Raw genomic sequence first — 19,324 nt, 5'->3', positions numbered from 1 at the left:
GCCTCAGATTCCCTTTGTAATGGTACTAATATCACTCCACACAGCAGCCTCAGATTCCCTTTGTAATGGTACTAATATCACTCCACACAGCAGCCTCAGATTCCCTTTGTAATGGTACTAATATCACTCCACACAGCAGCCTCAGATTCCCTTTGTAATGGTACTAATATCACTCCACACAGCAGCCTCAGATTCCCTTTGTAATGGTACTAATATCATTCCACACAGCAGCCTCAGATTCCCTTTGTAATGGTACTAATATCACTCCGCACAGCAGCCTCAGATTCCCTTTGTAATGGTACTAATATCACTCCGCACAGCAGCCTCAGATTCCCTTTGTAATGGTACTAATATCACTCCACACAGCAGCCTCAGATTCCCTTTGTAATGGTACTAATATCACTCCACACAGCAGCCTCAGATTCCCTTTGTAATGGTACTAATATCACTCCACACAGCAGCCTCAGATTCCCTTTGTAATGGTACTAATATCACTCCACACAGCAGCCTCAGATTCCCTTTGTAATGGTACTAATATCATTCCACACAGCAGCCTCAGATTCCCTTTGTAATGGTACTAATATCATTCCACACAGCAGCCTCAGATTCCCTTTGTAATGGTACTAATATCACTCCACACAGCAGCCTCAGATTCCCTTTGTAATGGTACTAATATCACTCCACACAGCAGCCTCAGATTCCCTTTGTAATGGTACTAATATCATTCCACACAGCAGCCTCAGATTCCCTTTGTAATGGTACTAATATCACTCCACACAGCAGCCTCAGATTCCCTTTGTAATGGTACTAATATCACTCCACACAGCAGCCTCAGATTCCCTTTGTAATGGTACTAATATCACTCCACACAGCAGCCTCAGATTCCCTTTGTAATGGTACTAATATCACTCCACACAGCAGCCTCAGATTCCCTTTGTAATGGTACTAATATCACTCCACACAGCAGCCTCAGATTCCCTTTGTAATGGTACTAATATCACTCCACACAGCAGCCTCAGATTCCCTTTGTAATGGTACTAATATCACTCCACACAGCAGCCTCAGATTCCCTTTGTAATGGTACTAATATCACTCCACACAGCAGCCTCAGATTCCCTTTGTAATGGTACTAATATCACTCCACACAGCAGCCTCAGATTCCCTTTGTAATGGTACTAATATCACTCCACACAGCAGCCTCAGATTCCCTTTGTAATGGTACTAATATCACTCCACACAGCAGCCTCAGATTCCCTTTGTAATGGTACTAATATCACTCCACACAGCAGCCTCAGATTCCCTTTGTAATGGTACTAATATCACTCCACACAGCAGCCTCAGATTCCCTTTGTAATGGTACTAATATCACTCCACACAGCAGCCTCAGATTCCCTTTGTAATGGTACTAATATCACTCCACACAGCAGCCTCAGATTCCCTTTGTAATGGTACTAATATCACTCCACACAGCAGCCTCAGATTCCCTTTGTAATGGTACTAATATCACTCCACACAGCAGCCTCAGATTCCCTTTGTAATGGTACTAATATCACTCCACACAGCAGCCTCAGATTCCCTTTGTAATGGTACTAATATCACTCCACACAGCAGCCTCAGATTCCCTTTGTAATGGTACTAATATCACTCCACACAGCAGCCTCAGATTCCCTTTGTAATGGTACTAATATCACTCCACACAGCAGCCTCAGATTCCCTTTGTAATGGTACTAATATCACTCCACACAGCAGCCTCAGATTCCCTTTGTAATGGTACTAATATCACTCCACACAGCAGCCTCAGATTCCCTTTGTAATGGTACTAATATCACTCCACACAGCAGCCTCAGATTCCCTTTGTAATGGTACTAATATCATTCCACACAGCAGCCTCAGATTCCCTTTGTAATGGTACTAATATCACTCCACACAGCAGCCTCAGATTCCCTTTGTAATGGTACTAATATCACTCCACACAGCAGCCTCAGATTCCCTTTGTAATGGTACTAATATCACTCCACACAGCAGCCTCAGATTCCCTTTGTAATGGTACTAATATCACTCCACACAGCAGCCTCAGATTCCCTTTGTAATGGTACTAATATCACTCCACACAGCAGCCTCAGATTCCCTTTGTAATGGTACTAATATCATTCCACACAGCAGCCTCAGATTCCCTTTGTAATGGTACTAATATCACTCCACACAGCAGCCTCAGATTCCCTTTGTAATGGTACTAATATCACTCCACACAGCAGCCTCAGATTCCCTTTGTAATGGTACTAATATCATTCCACACAGCAGCCTCAGATTCCCTTTGTAATGGTACTAATATCACTCCACACAGCAGCCTCAGATTCCCTTTGTAATGGTACTAATATCATTCCACACAGCAGCCTCAGATTCCCTTTGTAATGGTACTAATATCACTCCACACAGCAGCCTCAGATTCCCTTTGTAATGGTACTAATATCACTCCACACAGCAGCCTCAGATTCCCTTTGTAATGGTACTAATATCACTCCACACAGCAGCCTCAGATTCCCTTTGTAATGGTACTAATATCACTCCACACAGCAGCCTCAGATTCCCTTTGTAATGGTACTAATATCACTCCGCACAGCAGCCTCAGATTCCCTTTGTAATGGTACTAATATCACTCCACACAGCAGCCTCAGATTCCCTTTGTAATGGTACTAATATCACTCCACACAGCAGCCTCAGATTCCCTTTGTAATGGTACTAATATCACTCCACACAGCAGCCTCAGATTCCCTTTGTAATGGTACTAATATCACTCCACACAGCAGCCTCAGATTCCCTTTGTAATGGTACTAATATCACTCCACACAGCAGCCTCAGATTCCCTTTGTATTGGTACTAATATCACTCCACACAGCAGCCTCAGATTCCCTTTGTAATGGTACTAATATCATTCCACACAGCAGCCTCAGATTCCCTTTGTAATGGTACTAATATCATTCCACACAGCAGCCTCAGATTCCCTTTGTAATGGTACTAATATCACTCCACACAGCAGCCTCAATCAGACAGCAGATCGATCAACCAATCAGACGGCAGACCAATCAACCAATCAGACGGCCGTAGGAGGGTGTCCTCCATTCAGAGACATCCTCCTTAGTGACCGGGTCCTGAAGGATCCCTCAGGGTGAATACTGTCTGGTTTAGCCTCACACCTGAACACCATGAGGAACCCATTCCTGTAGTTCTTATTCATCCAGCCGTACAGGAGCGGGTTGGCGAAGGTGGAGCACATGGCTACCATGTGGAAGAGTGTATAGATGAGCTTGTATTGTCTTAAGCTGAGGACCAGATCTAGGTCACTGGCTAGTTGAAACACGTGGAAGGGTAGCCAGCATGTGGCGAAGACTACAACCACCATAACCAGCATCTTGGTGGTCTTCTTCCTGCGCTGAATGGCGTCGATGCGGCTCGCTGGACTCACGTGGTTCTTCAGCTTCACCCAGATACAGATGTAGGCATAACTGATGATGGAGAGTGGCAGCACGTACTGCAGCAGTAACATAGACAGGCTGTAAATGACTCCGTCTCTGCTGCTGCCGTAAGGCCACTTCTCATAGCAGACTGAGATCCTCAGGTTGATGGACGGGATCTCCTCCTGACGGTACTCTCTGAAGATGGCGAGCGGGCCGGCCAGCACGGCGGACAGCGTCCAGGTGAGAGCCATGATGAGCAGGCTGCTTCGCCAGGTGAGGCGTTGGCCAAGGTGGAACACGATACACCTGTAGCGCTCCAGAGCGATGACGGTCAGCGTCAGGATCGATACGTGCACGCTCAGCGCCTGGGAGAACGGGACCATGTGACACAGCACCGCGCCGAACTTCCACTCGTCGAGCAAGGTATAAACCAGTGTGAACGGTAAACACAATGTATCCACCAACAGGTCGGCCAGGGCCAGGTTAGCTATGAAGAAGTTAGTGACTGTCCTCATGTTCCGGAAGCGGATGATCATGTAGATGACAAGTGCGTTGCCTACTAGACCCAGTAGGATGATCAGACTATACGCTGTGATCAAAGCAGTCTGGACTCCTACATGCTTGGTGATGTCAGAGTGGAACCCTGGCCGGTCGAGGTGGAGGCTGAGACTGTCGTTACCCAGGATGCCTTGTTGCATGTGGGTGAAGGTGGTGTCCATGTGGACTGGCAGGTCAGGTGCTCGGTCGGCCGTGCTGTTGGTGGGAGGGAGGGAGGTAGGGAGGGAGGGAGGGAAGGAAGGTGGGAGGGAGGGAAGGAAGGAAGGAGGGAGGGGGGTTCATTGCACAAGAAGAACTAGGTAGATGGTCGCTAATTAGCTTCTAGTAATTTACATTCAGTGGACACCACATGCATGCTGGTCTGGATCCTATAGATTCTTGGACGGTGAACTTGAGGAAAATACTGAATCATTACTGGCTCAAAAACAATCAGATAAAAATAAGTCCCAAATGGCACCCTGTTCCATAAACAGTGCACAACTTTAAATGTGATCTGATATGATCTATGATCTGATATGATCTATGATCTGATATGATCTATTATCTGATCTATTTTATCTGATATGATCTATTATCTGATATGATCTATGATCTGATATGATCTATTATCTGATATGATCTATTATCTGATATGATCTATGATCTGATATATATTATATGATATGATCTATTATCTGATCTGATATGATCTATTATCTGATATGATCTATGATCTGATATGATCTATTATCTGATCCAATCTATTATCTGATCTGATCTATTATCTGATATGATCTGATATGATCTATTTTATCTGATATGATCTATTATCTGATATGATCTATGATCTGATATGATCTATTATCTGATATGATCTATTATCTGATATGATCTATTATCTGATATGATCTATTATCTGATATATATTATATGATATGATCTATTATCTGATCTGATCTATTATCTGATCTGATCTGATATGATCTATTATCTGATCTGATCTATTATCTGATCTGATCTGATATGATCTATTATCTGATCTGATATGATCTATTATCTGATATGATCTATGATCTGATATGATCTATGATCTGATATGATCTATGATCTGATATGATCTATGATCTGATCTGATAACCAAAAGCAAAAGCACTCACAAACTTCTACAGATGCACAATCGAGAGCATCCTGTCGGGCTGTATCACCGCCTGGTATGGCAACTGCACCGCCCTCAACCGTAAGGCTCTCCAGAGGGTAGTGAGGTCTGCACAACGCATCACCGGGGGCAAACTATCTGCCCTCCAGGACACCTACACCACCCGATGCTACAGGAAGGCCATAAAGATCATCAAGGACATCAACCACCCGAGCCACTGCCTGTTCACCCCGCTGTCATCCAGAAGGCGAGGTCAGTACAGGTGCATCAAAGCTGGGACCGAGAGACTGAAAAACAGCTACTATCTCAAGGCCATCAGACTGTTAAACAGCCACCACTAACATTGAGTAGCTACTGCCAACACACTGTCAACGACACTGACTCTACTCCAGCCACTTTAAAAATGGGAATTGATGGGAAATGATGTAAATATATCACTAGCCACTTTAAAAAATGCTACCTTATATAATGTTACTTACCCTACATTATTCATCTCATATGCATACGTAGATACTGTACTCTATATCATCGACTGCATCTTTATGTAATATATGTATCACTAGCCACTTTAACTATGCCACTTTGTTTACATACTCATCTCATATGTATATACTGTACTCGATACCATCTACTGTATCTTGCCTATGCTCCTCTGTACCATCACTCATTCATATATCCTTATGTACATATTCTTTATGCCCTTACACTGTGTATAAGACAGTAGTTTTTTGGAATTGTTAGTTAGATTACTTGTTCGTTATTACTGCATTGTCGGAACTAGAAGCACAAGCATTTCGCTACACTCGCATTAACATCTGCTAACCATGTGTATGTGACAAATAAAATTTGATTTGATTTGATTTGCTCTATTATCTGATATGATCTATTATCTGATATGATCTGATATGATCTATTATCTGATATGATCTCATCCCTCCTAGCCTCAGCCTCCAACCCTCCCAGCACCTCATCCCTCCCACCCTCAGCCTCCAACCCTCCCAGCACCTCATCCCTGCCAGCCTCCAATCCTCCCAGCACCTCATCCCTGCCATCCTCCAACCCTCCCAGCACCTCATCCCTGCCAGCCTCCAATCGTCCCAGCACCTCATCCATGCCAGACTCCAATCCTCCCAGCACCTCATCCCTGCCAGCCTCAGCCTCCAACCCACCCAGCACCTCATCCCTGCCAGCCTCCAATCCTCCCAGCACCTCATCCCTGCCATCCTCCAACCCTCCCAGCACCTTATCCCTGCCAGACTCAGCCTCCAACATCCCAGCACCTCATCCCTGCCAGCCTCCAATCCTCCCAGAACCTCATCCCTGCCAGCCTCCAACCCTCCCAGCAACTCATCCCAGCCTCAGCCTCCAACCCTCCCAGCACCTCATCCCTGCCAGCCTCCAATCCTCCCAGCACCTCATCCCTGCCAGCCTCCAACCCTCCCAGCAACTCATCCCAGCCTCAGCCTCCAACCCTCCCAGCCTCAGCCTCCAACCCTCCCAGCACCTCATCCCTCCCAGCCTCAGCCTCCAATCCTCCCAGCACCTCATCCCTGCCAGCCTCCAACCCTCCCAGCACCTCATCCCTCCCAGCCTCAGCCTCCAACCCTCCCAGCACCTCATCCCTCCCAGCACCTCATCCCTGCCAGCCTCCAACCCTCCCAGCACCTCATCCCTGCCAGCCTCCAACCCTCTCAGCACCTCATCCCTGCCAGCCTCAGCCTCTAATCCTCGCAGCACCCCATCCCTGCCAGCCTCCAACCCTCCCAGCACCTCATCCCTCCCAGCCTCAGCCTCCAACCCTCCCAGCACCTCATCCCTCCCAGCCTCAGCCTCCAATCCTCCCAGGACCTCATCCTCCCAGCACCTCAACCCTTCCAGCCTCAGCCTCCAGCCCTCCCAACTCCAGGGGAGACAAACACAGATAGAAATGGAATGTGTTCTGGAATGCCAGAAAGAATTCCGACTGAAATATGGAATCAGAAGCATGCTGCATGCGTCTGGGTCAGAAATAAGGCATTTGAATACATCTGGGTTTGTGTTTATTATGCAGGCTATACTGAGTGTAACGGCTCTCGTTGGTAGCATGAAGAGTGGGGCAGCGTGGTAGGCGTACACATCGTCTTTTTATTGATGACACCAAAACAAAAAGACAAAAAGCTAAAAACTAAACAGAAAACAAGATCCCACAAAACCCAAAAGGAAAATGACAACTTATATATGATCCCCAATCAGAGACAACGATAGACAGCTGCCTCTGATTGGGAACCACACTCGGGCAAAAACAGAGAAATAGAAAACATAGACTTTCCCACCCGAGTCACACCTTGACCTAACCAAACAGAGAATAATAAGGATCTCTAAGGTCAGGGCGTGACACTGAGACTGAAGTATTAGGTGCTTAGTGATTGCCTCCAGGGCTTTGTAAAGAGCAGGCATTTGATTCCAATAAACGTATATATAACACGCAGAAGTCAACTCACCATTTACAGTGACTTGGGTTTGCGCCAGACATAGCGTTTTCTTTGATGGCCAAAAAGCTCAATTTTATTCTCATCTAACCAGAGCACCTTATTCCATGTGTTTGAGTCTTTTATAACCCGACCCTGATCTGTACTTCTCCACAACTTTGACCCTGACCTGTTTTGAGAGCTCCAAGGTCTTCATAGTGCCGTTTGCTTGGTGGTACCCATTGCTTAGTGGTGATGCAGACTCTGGGGCCTTTCAGAACAGGTGTATATACTGAGATCATGTGACAGATCATGCACACAGGTGGAGTTTAGATTGCACACAGGTGGAGTTTATTTAACTAATTATGTGACTTCTGAAGGTAATTTGGTTGCACCAGATCTTAGTCAGGGGCTTCATAGCAAAGAGGCTGAATACATATGGTCCCACCACTTTTCAGTTTTACATTTTTTGAAACAAGTAATTTTTTTTCATTTCACTTCACCAATTTGGAATATTTTTGTGTATGTCCATTACATTACTCCTCAAGATTCACGCGTAATTTCATTCTCCTTATTGTGTGTTGGGTTTAGTCTGTGTGGATGTTATTTAATTATGACTCAGTAGCCTCTATTTACCAAAGGCAGCGCTAATACATTGAACCAGAATCCATCACGCTGTGTAGCACTGAAACAGGAGATGATGGAAGTGGTTGCGTCAAGCTACGGACGGGTCTTTCTGATCCCTAAACTATTAACTGTGATACCGTCTCGCTTTGATCATCAAATGATCAACCGAAAAATCAACAGTCATTTTTAATCATGTCAACGCACGCTCCAAATCAGTTCTATATTATTGTACAGGTAAACTGCATACGTCTTCAGTAGCCTATCCACCCGTTCAAATACTCACCTTTCCCCCTCTTAGTCGCAGGCTCCTTGGTAAACGAGTCTTCAAATGAGATGTTGCACGGAACAAGTGAAAATACTGAAGCTCCTCGTGAGCAGAGAAGAGAACTGAGCAGAGTGTAGCGCACATATGGTGTGTGTGCCTTCTCTCTCTCTCTCTCTCTCTCTCTCTCTCTCTCTCTCTCTCTCTCTCTCTCTCTCTCTTTCGTAAACAAGCAGCAAAATAGGATAAATTATAATTGTTAGTGTCACTAAACGTCATTGTCTGTTTTAGCTAGGGAATCTTGACCCTGCGATCTCTGATCAAAATAGTCACTAGACCAGTACATTGTAATATAAGAATATCATAAAGACAGAGTAAACTCTCAGAATATCGTAAAGACAGAGTAAACTCTCAGAATATCGTAAAGACAGAGTAAACTCTCAGAATATCGTAAAGACAGAGTAAACTCTCAGAATATCGTAAAGACAGAGTAAGCTCTCAGAATATCGTAAAGACAGAGTAAACTCTCAGAATATCGTAAAGACAGAGTAAACTCTCAGAATATCGTAAAGACAGAGTAAACTCTCAGAATATCGTAAAGACAGAGTAAGCTCTCAGAATATCGTAAAGACAGAGTAAGCTCTCAGAATATCGTAAAGACAGAGTAAGCTCTCAGAATATCGTAAAGACAGAGTAAACTCTCAGAATATCGTAAAGACAGAGTAAACTCTCAGAATATCGTAAAGACAGAGTAAGCTCTCAGAATATTGTAAAGACAGAGTAAGCTCTCAGAATATCGTAAAGACAGAGTAAACTCTCAGAATATCGTAAAGACAGAGTAAACTCTCAGAATATCGTAAAGACAGAGTAAACTCTCAGAATATCGTAAAGACAGAGTAAGCTCTCAGAATATCGTAAAGACAGAGTAAGCTCTCAGAATATCGTAAAGACAGAGTAAGCTCTCAGAATATCGTAAAGACAGAGTAAACTCTCAGAATATCGTAAAGACAGAGTAAACTCTCAGAATATCGTAAAGACAGAGTAAGCTCTCAGAATATTGTAAAGACAGAGTAAGCTCTCAGAATATCGTAAAGACAGAGTAAACTCTCAGAATATCGTAAAGACAGAGTAAGCTCTCAGAATATCGTAATGACAGAGTAAGCTCTCAGAATATCGTAATGACAGAGTAAGCTCTCAGAATATCGTAAAGACAGAGTAAGCTCTCAGAATATCGTAAAGACAGAGTAAACTCTCAGAATATCGTAAAGACAGAGTAAGCTCTCAGAATATCGTAAAGACAGAGTAAGCTCTCAGAATATCGTAAAGACAGAGTAAACTCTCAGAATATCGTAAAGACAGAGTAAACTCTCAGAATATCGTAAAGACAGAGTAAACTCTCAGAATATCATAAAGACAGAGTAAGCTCTCAGAATATCGTCAAGACAGAGTAAGCTCTCAGAATATCGTAAAGACAGAGTAAGCTCTCAGAATATCGTAAAGACAGAGTAAACTCTCAGAATATCGTAAAGACACAGTATCAAATCAAATTGTATTAGCCACATGCGCCGAATACAACAGATGTAGACCTTACAGTGAAATGCTCACTTACAAGCCCTTAACCAAAAATGCAGTTTTAAGAAAACAGATCAAAAGAATTCTAAGAGATTAGATAATAATAAAAAGATAACAACAAATAATTAAAGAGCAGCACTAAATTGCAATAGCGAGGCTATATACAGGGGGTACCGGTACAGAGTCAATGTGGAGGCTATATACAGGGGGTACCGGTACAGAGTCAATGTGGAGGCTATATACAGGGGGTACCGGTACAGAGTCAATGTGGAGGCTATATACAGGGGGTACCGGTACAGAGTCAATGTGGAGGCTATATACAGGGGGTACCGGTACAGAGTCAATGTGGAGGCTATATACAGGGGGTACCGGTACAGAGTCAATGTGGAGGCTATATACAGGGGGTACCGGTACAGAGTCAATGGGCGGGGGCACCGGTTAGTCGAGGTAATTGAGGTAATATGCACATAAAGTGATAATAACAGAGAGTAGCAGAAGTGTAGAAGGGGGGCAAATAGTGGGTGGCCATTAGATGTTAGATGTTCAGCAGTCTTATGACTTCTGGGGGGCAGAAGCTGTTTCGAAGCCTCTTGGTCCTAGACTTGGTGCGCAGGTACTGCTTGCCGTGCGGTAGCAGAGAGAACAGTCTATGACTAGGGTGGCTGGATTCTTTGACCATTTCTAGGGCCTTCCTCTGACACCGCCTGGTATAGAGGTCGTGGATGGCAGGACGCTTGGCCCCAGTGATGTACAGGGACGTACACACTACCCTCTGTAGTGCCTTGCGGTCAGAGGCCAAGCAGTTTCCATACCATGCAGTGATGCAACCATGCTCTCGAAGTTGCAGCTGTAGAACCTTTTGAGGATCTGAGGACCCATGCCAAATCTTTTCAGTCTCCTGGGGTGGAATAGGTTTTGTCATGCCCTCTTCCCGACTGTCTTGGTGTGCTTGAACCATGTTAGTTTGTTGGTGATGTGGACGTCAAGGATGTGGACTTGAAGCTCTCAACCTGCTCCACCACAGCCCTGTCGATGAAAATGGGGGCGTGCTCGGCCCGCCTTTTCCTGTAGTCCACGATCAGCTCTTTTGTCTTGCTCACATTAAGGGAGAGGTTGCTGTCTTTGCACCACACTGCCAGTTCTCTGACCTCCTCCCTATAGGCGGTCTCATCGTTGTCGGTGATCAGGCCTACCACTGTTGTGTCGTCAGAAAACTTAATGATGGTATTGGAGTCGTGTTTGGCCATGCAGTCGTGGGTGAACAGGGAGTACAGGAGGGGACTAAGCATGCACCCCTGAGGGGTCCCAGTGTTAAGGATCAGCGTGGCAGACGTGTTGTTGCCTGCCCTTACCACCTTGAGGTGGCCCGTTAGGAAGTCCAGGATCCAGTTGCAGAGAGAGGTGTTTAGTCACAGGCTCCTTAGCATAATGGTGAGCTTCGTGGGAACTATGGTGTTGAACGCTGAGCTGTAGTCAATGAACAGCATTCTCACATAGGTGTTCCTTTTGTCCAGGTGTGAAAGGGCAGTGTGGAGTGCGATTGGGATTGTGTCATCTGTGGATCTGTTTTGGCGGCATGCGAATTGGAGTGGGTCTAGGGTATCCGGGAGGATGCTGTTGATGGGAGCCATGACCACCCTTTCAAAGCACTTCATAGCTACCGATGTGAGTGCTACGGAGCAGTAATAATTTAGGCAGCTTACTTCACTTCCTTGGGCAAAGGGACAATTGTGGTCTGTTTGAAACATGTAGGTATTACAGATTCGGTCAGGGAGAGGTTGAAAATGTCAGTGAAGACACTTGCCAGTTGGTCCCCGCATGCTTTGAGTACACGTCCTGGTAATCCGTCTGTTCCTACGGCTTTGTGAATGTTGACCTGTTTAAAGGTCTGGCTCACATCGGCTATCGAGAGCGTTATCACACAGTCATCCAGAACAGCTGGTGCTCTTGTGTATGCTTCAGTGTTGCTTGCCTCGAAGCGAGCATAAAAGGCATTAAGCCCGTCTGGTAGGCTCGTGTCACTGGGCAGCTCACGGCTGGGTTCCCCATTGTAGTTGTAATTGTTTGCAAGCCCTGCAACACGTCCGACGAGCGTCAGAGCTGTGTAGTAGGATTCAATCTTAATCCTGTATTGACCCTTTGCCTGTTTGATGGTTCGTCCATAGCGGGATTTATTATAAGCGTCCGGATTAGTGTCCCGCTCCTTGAAAGCGGAAGCTCTAGCCTTTAGCTCGATGTGGATGTTGCCTGCAATCGATGGATTCTGGTTGGGATATGTATGTACGGTCACTGTGGGGACGACGTCGTCAATGCACTTATTGATGAAGCCGATGACTGAGGTGGTGTACTCCTCAATGCCATTGGGGGAATCAAGGAACATATTCCAGTTTGTGCTAGCATAACAGTCCTGTAGCGTAGCATCTGCTTCATCTGACTGCATCCATTTTGAGCGAGTCACTGGTACTTCCTGCTTTAGTTTTTGCTTGTAAGCAGGAATCAGGAGGATAGAATTATGGTCAGATTTGCCAAATGGACTGCAGGGGAGAGCGTTGTATGCATCTCTGTGTGTGGAGTGTGAGGTAGGTCTAGAGTTTGTTTTCCTCTGGTTGCATATGTGACATGCTGGTAAAAATATGCCTGCAGACCCCGGCCACTAGGAGCGCCGCTTCTGGGTGAGCATTTTCTTGTTTGCTTATGGCCTTATAGAGTTGGTTGAATGTGGTGTTAGTGCCAGCATTGGTCTGTGGTGGTAAATAGACGGCTATGAATAATATACAGTGGGGCAAAAAAGTATTTAGTCAGCCACCAATTGTGCAAGTTCTCCCACTTAAAAAGATGAGAGAGGCCTGTAATTTTCATCATAGGTACACTTCAACTATAACAGACATAATGAGAGAAAAATAATGAATTTATTTGCAAATGATGTTGGAAAATAAGTATTTGGTCAATAACAAAAGTTTATCTCAATACTTTGTTATATACCCTTTGTTGGCAATTACATTTTCTGTAAGTCTTCACAAGGTTTTCACACACTGTTGCTGGTATTTTGGCCCATTCCTCCATGCAGATCTCCTCTAGAGATTTACCCTTGCCACCTCATTACCCTTCAACCCTAACAGGACACTCCTTACCATCTCATTATCCTTCAACCCTAACAGGACACTCCTTACCCTTGCCACCTCATTATCCTTCAACCCTAACAGGACACTCCTTACCCTTGCCATCTCATTCTCCTTCAACCCTAACAGGACACTCCTTACCATCTCATTCTCCTTCAACCCTAACAGGACACTCCTTACCATCTCATTCTCCTTCAACCCTAACAGGAAACTCCTTACCACCTCATTATACTTCAACCCTAACAGGACACTCCTTACCATCTCATTATCCTTCAACCCTAACAGGACACTCCTTACCACCTCATTATCCTTCAACCCTAACAGGAAACTCCTTACCATCTCATTATCCTTCAACCCTAACAGGACACTCCTTACCATCTCATTATTCTTCAACCCTAACAGGAAACTCCTTGCCACCTCATTCTCCTTCAACCCTAACAGGACACTCCTTACCATCAAATCAAATCAAAATCAAATCAAATTTATTTATATAGCCCTTCGTACATCAGCTGATATCTCAAAGTGCTGTACAGAAACACAGCCTAAAACCCCAAACAGCAAGCAATGCAGGTGTAGAAGCACGGTGGCTAGGAAAAACTCCCTAGAAAGGCCAAAACCTAGGAAGAAACCTAGAGAGGAACCAGGCTATGTGGGGTGGCCAGTCCTCTTCTGGCTGTGCCGGGTGGAGATTATAACAGAACATGGCCAAGATGTTCAAATGTTCATAAATGACCAGCATGGTCGTATAATAATAAGGCAGAACAGTTGAAACTGGAGCAGCAGCACGGTCAGATGGACTGGGGACAGCAAGGAGTCATCATGTCAGGTAGTCCTGGGGCATGGTCCTAGGGCTCAGGTCCTCCGAGAGAGAGAAAAAAAGAGAGAATTAGAGAGAGCATATGTGGGGTGACCAGTCCTCTTCTGGCTGTGCCGGGTGGAGATTATAACAGAACATGGCCAAGATGTTCAAATGTTCATAAATGACCAGCATGTTCGAATAATAAGAAGGCAGAACAGTTGAAACTGGAGCAGCAGCACGGCCAGGTGGACTGGGGACAGCAAGGAGTCATCATGTCAGGTAATCCTGGGGCATGGTCCTAGGGCTCAGGTCCTCCGAGAGAGAGAAAGAAAGAGAGAAGGAGAGAATTAGAGAACGCACACTTAGATTCACACAGGACACCGAATAGGACAGGAGAAGTACTCCAGATATAACAACCTGACCCTAGCCCCCCGACACATAAACTACTGCAGCATAAATACTGGAGGCTGAGATAGGAGGGGTCAGGAGACACTGTGGACCCATCCGAGGACACCCCCGGACAGGGCCAAACAACCCTAACAGGAAACTCCTTACCACCTCATTATCCTTCAACCCTAACAGGAAACTCCTTACCCTTGCCACCTCATTATCCTTCAACCCTAACAGGAAACTCCTTACCACCTCATAATCCTTCAACCCTAACAGGAAACTCCTTACCATCTCATTATCCTTCAACCCTAACAGGAAACTCCTTACCACCTCATTATCCTTCAACCCTAACAGGAAACTCCTTGCCGCCTCATTATCCTTCAACCCTAACAGGACACTCCTTACCATCTCATTATCCTTCAACCCTAACAGGAAACTCCTTACCACCTCATTATCCTTCAACCCTAACAGGAAACTCCTTACCCTTGCCACCTCATTATCCTTCAACCCTAACAGGAAACTCCTTATCACCTCATTATCCTTCAACCCTAACAGGAAACTCCTTGCCACCTCATTATCCTTCAACCCTAACAGGACACTCCTTACCATCTCATTCTCCTTCAACCCTAACAGGACACTCCTTACCATCTCATTCTCCTTCAAACCTAACAGGACACTCCTTACCATCTCATTCTCCTTCAACCCTAACAGGACACTCCTTACCATCTCATTCTCCTTCAACCCTAACAGGACACTCCTTACCATCTCATTCTCCTTCAACCCTAACAGGAAACTCCTTACCACCTCATTATCCTTCAACCCTAACAGGAAACTCCTTACCCTTGCCACCTCATTATCCTTCAACCCCAACAGGAAACTCCTTACCATCTCATTATCCTTCAACCCTAACAGGAAACTCCTTACCACCTCATTATCCTTCAACCCTAACAGGACACTCCTTACCCTTGCCACCTCATTCTCCTTCAACCCTAACAGGACACTCCTTACCCTTGCCACCTCATTCAACCCTAACAGGACACTCCTTACCCTTGCCACCTCATTATCCTTCAACCCTAACAGGAAACTCCTTACCACCTCATTATCCTTCAACCCTAACAGGAAACTCCTTACCCTTGCCACCTCATTATCCTTCAACCCTAACAGGAAACTCCTTGCCACCTCATTATCCTTCAACCCTAACAGGACACTCCTTACCATCAAATCAAATCAAAATCAAATCAATTTGATTTATATAGCCCTTCGTACATCAGCTGATATCTCAAAGTGCTGTACAGAAACCCAGCCTAAAACCCCAAACAGCAAGCAATGCAGGTGTAGAAGCACGGTGGCTAGGAAAACCTCCCTAGAAAGGCCAAAACCTAGGAAGAAACCTAGAGAGGAACCAGGCTATGTGGGGTGGCCAGTCCTCTTCTGGCTGTGCCGGGTGGAGATTATAACAGAACATGGCCAAGATGTTCAAAGGTTCATAAATGACCAGCATGGTCGTATAATAATAAGGCAGAACAGTTGAAACTGGAGCAGCAGCACGATCAGATGGACTGGGGACAGCAAGTAGTCATCATGTCAGGTAGTCCTGGGGCATGGTCCTAGGGCTCAGGTCCTCAGAGAGAGAGAAAAAAAGAGAGAATTAGAGAGAGCATATGTGGGGTGGCCAGTCCTCTTCTGGCTGTGCCGGGTGGAGATTATAACAGAACATGGCCAAGATGTTCAAATGTTCATAAATGACCAGCATGTTCGAATAATAAGAAGGCAGAACAGTTGAAACTGGAGCAGCAGCACGGCCAGGTGGACTGGGGACAGCAAGGAGTCATCATGTCAGGTAATCCTGGGGCATGGTCCTAGGGCTCAGGTCCTCCGAGAGAGAGAAAGAAAGAGAGAAGGAGAGAATTAGAGAACGCACACTTAGATTCACACAGGACACCGAATAGGACAGGAGAAGTACTCCAGATATAACAACCTGACCCTAGCCCCCCGACACATAAACTACTGCAGCATAAATACTGGAGGCTGAGATAGGAGGGGTCAGGAGACACTGTGGACCCATCCGAGGACACCCCCAGACAGGGCCAAACAACCCTAACAGGAAACTCCTTACCACCTCATTATCCTTCAACCCTAACAGGAAACTCCTTACCACCTCATTATCCTTCAACCCTAACAGGAAACTCCTTACCATCTCATTATCCTTCAAACCTAACAGGAAACTCCTTACCACCACATTATCCTTCAACCCTAACAGGAAACTCCTTGCCACCTCATTATCCTTCAACCCTAACAGGACACTCCTTACCATCTCATTATCCTTCAACCCTAACAGGAAACTCCTTACCACCTCATTATCCTTCAACCCTAACAGGAAACTCCTTACCCTTGCCACCTCATTATCCTTCAACCCTAACAGGAAACTCCTTACCATCTCATTATCCTTCAACCCTAACAGGAAACTCCTTGCCACCTCATTATCCTTCAACCCTAACAGGACACTCCTTACCATCTCATTCTCCTTCAACCCTAACAGGACACTCCTTACCATCTCATTCTCCTTCAAACCTAACAGGACACTCCTTACCATCTCATTCTCCTTCAACCCTAACAGGACACTCCTTACCATCTCATTCTCCTTCAAACCTAACAGGACACTCCTTACCATCTCATTCTCCTTCAAACCTAACAGGACACTCCTTACCATCTCATTCTCCTTCAACCCTAACAGGACACTCCTTACCATCTCATTCTCCTTCAACCCTAACAGGACACTCCTTACCATCTCATTCTCCTTCAAACCTAACAGGACACTCCTTACCATCTCATTCTCCTTCAAACCTAACAGGACACTCCTTACCATCTCATTCTCCTTCAACCCTAACAGGAAACTCCTTACCATCTCATTATCCTTCAACCCTAAGTTGCAGTTAGGAAAGCAAAGGCTAGCTTTTTCAAACAGAAATTTGCATCCTGTAGCACAAACTCCCAAAAGGTTCTGGGACACTGTAAAGTCCATGGAGAATAAGAGCACCTCCTCCCAGCTGCCCACTGCACTGAGGATAGGAAACACGGTCACCACTGATAAATTGAATTTAATAAGCATTTTCCTATGGCTGGCCATGCTTTCCACCTGGCTACCCATACCCCGGTCAACAGCTCTGCACCCCCCACAGCAACTTGCCCAAGCCTCCCCCATTTCTCCTTCACTCAAATCCAGATAGCTGATGTTCTGAAAGAGCTGTGAAATCAGGACCCTCACAAATCAGCTGGGCTAGACAATCTGGACCCTCTCTTTCTAAAATTATCCACCGCAATTGTTACAACCCCAATACTAGCCTTTTCAACCTCTCTTTCGTATCGTCTGAGATCCCCAAAGATTGGAAAGCTGCCGCGGTCATCCCCCTCTTCAAAGGGGGAGACACTCTAGACCCAAACTGCTACAGACCTATATCTATCCTACCTTGTCTTTCTAAGGTCTTCGAAAGCCAAGTTAACAAACAGATCATCGACCATTTTGAATCTCAGCATACCTTCTCTGCTATGCAATCTGGTTTCCGAGCTGGTCATGGGTGCACCTCAGCCACGCTCAAGGTCCTAAATGATATCATAACTGCCATCGATAAGAGACATTACTGTCCAACCGTATTCATCGACCTGGCGAAGGCTTTCGTCTCTGTCAATCACAACATTCTTATTGGCAGACTCGACAGCCTTGGTTTCTCAAATGATTGCCTCGCCTGGTTCACCAACTACTTCTCAGACAGAGTTCAGTGTGTCAAATCGGAGGGCCTGTTGTCCGGACCTCTGGCAGTCAATTCTTGGGCGGACTCTCTTCTCTGTATACATCAATGAGGTCGCTCTTGCTGCTTGTGATTCTCTGATCCACCTCCATGCAGACGACACCATTCTGTATACTTCTGGCCCTTCTTTGGATACTGTGTTAACTAACCTCCAGACGAGCTTCAATGCCATACAACTCTCCTTCCGTGGCCTCCAACTGCCCTTAAACGCTAGTAAAACTAAATGCATGCTATTCAACTGTTTGCTGCCCGCACCCTCCCGCCCGACTAGCATCACTACTCTGGACGGTTCTGACTGAATATGTGGACAACTACAAATACCTGGGAGTCTGGTTAGACTGTAAACTCTCCTTCCAGACTCACATTAAGCATCTCCAATCCAAAATTAAATCTAGAATCAGCTTCCTATTTCGCAACAAAGCATCCTTCACTCATGCTGCCAAACATCCCCTCGTAAAACTGACTATCCTACCGATCCTTGACTTCAGCGATGTCATCTACAAAATAGCCTCCAACACTCTACTCAGCAAACTGGATGCAGTTTATCACAGTGCCATCCGTTTTGTAACCAAAGCCCCAAACTTGTTCTCAACTGGCTTACCAATCTGCCACAGCAGAGGTCCAAATGAATAACAAAATCCAGCCATGAGAAGTGAAATGACACAACTGGATCCTTTGCTTCCCAGTGTTTACTGACCCCGTCAGATCAAATCAAATCAAATCAAATTTTATTTGTCACATACACATGGTTAGCAGATGTTAATGCGAGTGTAGCGAAATGCTTGTCCTTCTAGTTCCGACAATGCAGTAATAACCAACAAGTAATCTAGCTAACAATTCCAAACTACTGTCTTATACACAGTGTAAGGGGATAAAGAAAATGTACATATTTATTATATTTACATCATTTCCCATCAATTCCCATTATTAAAGTGGCTGGAGTTGAGTCAGTGTCAGTGTCAGTGTGTTGGCAGCAGCCACTCTTAGACCACTCAACCTGGGCTCCCGAGTGGTCTAAGAGGCGTCACTACAGACACCCTGGTTTGAATCCAGGCTGTATCACAACCGGCTGTGAACGGGAGTCCCATATAGGGCGGTGCACAGTTGGCTGGTGTAGGCCATCACTGTAAATAAGATTTGTTCTTAACTGACTT

At 45.4% G+C, this 19,324-nt stretch overlaps 1 protein-coding gene across 1 annotated transcript; it reads right to left on the bottom strand.

Annotated features, from left to right (window-relative positions):
- Positions 1–3,091: 3,091 nt before the first annotated feature.
- Positions 3,092–4,174, bottom strand: LOC109884821 (neuropeptide Y receptor type 2-like). The gene has a single exon (XM_031791362.1). It carries the CDS (start codon positions 4,172–4,174, stop codon positions 3,092–3,094), a length of 1,083 nt encoding a protein of 360 aa, XP_031647222.1.
- Between the last annotated feature and the right edge of the window lie 15,150 nt (positions 4,175–19,324).

This window comes from Oncorhynchus kisutch, linkage group LG15 (assembly GCF_002021735.2).
Source record: "Oncorhynchus kisutch isolate 150728-3 linkage group LG15, Okis_V2, whole genome shotgun sequence".
In the NCBI taxonomy this organism is placed as follows: domain Eukaryota; kingdom Metazoa; phylum Chordata; class Actinopteri; order Salmoniformes; family Salmonidae; genus Oncorhynchus; species Oncorhynchus kisutch.
Note: the sequence above shows the minus strand (reverse complement) of the source record. Positions and strands in the feature narration are given on the sequence as shown.

Coding starts and splice junctions, on each gene's coding strand:
- LOC109884821 (XM_031791362.1), bottom strand. CDS start 4,174: ATGGACACCACCTTCACCCACATGCAACAAGGCATCCTGGGTAACGAC.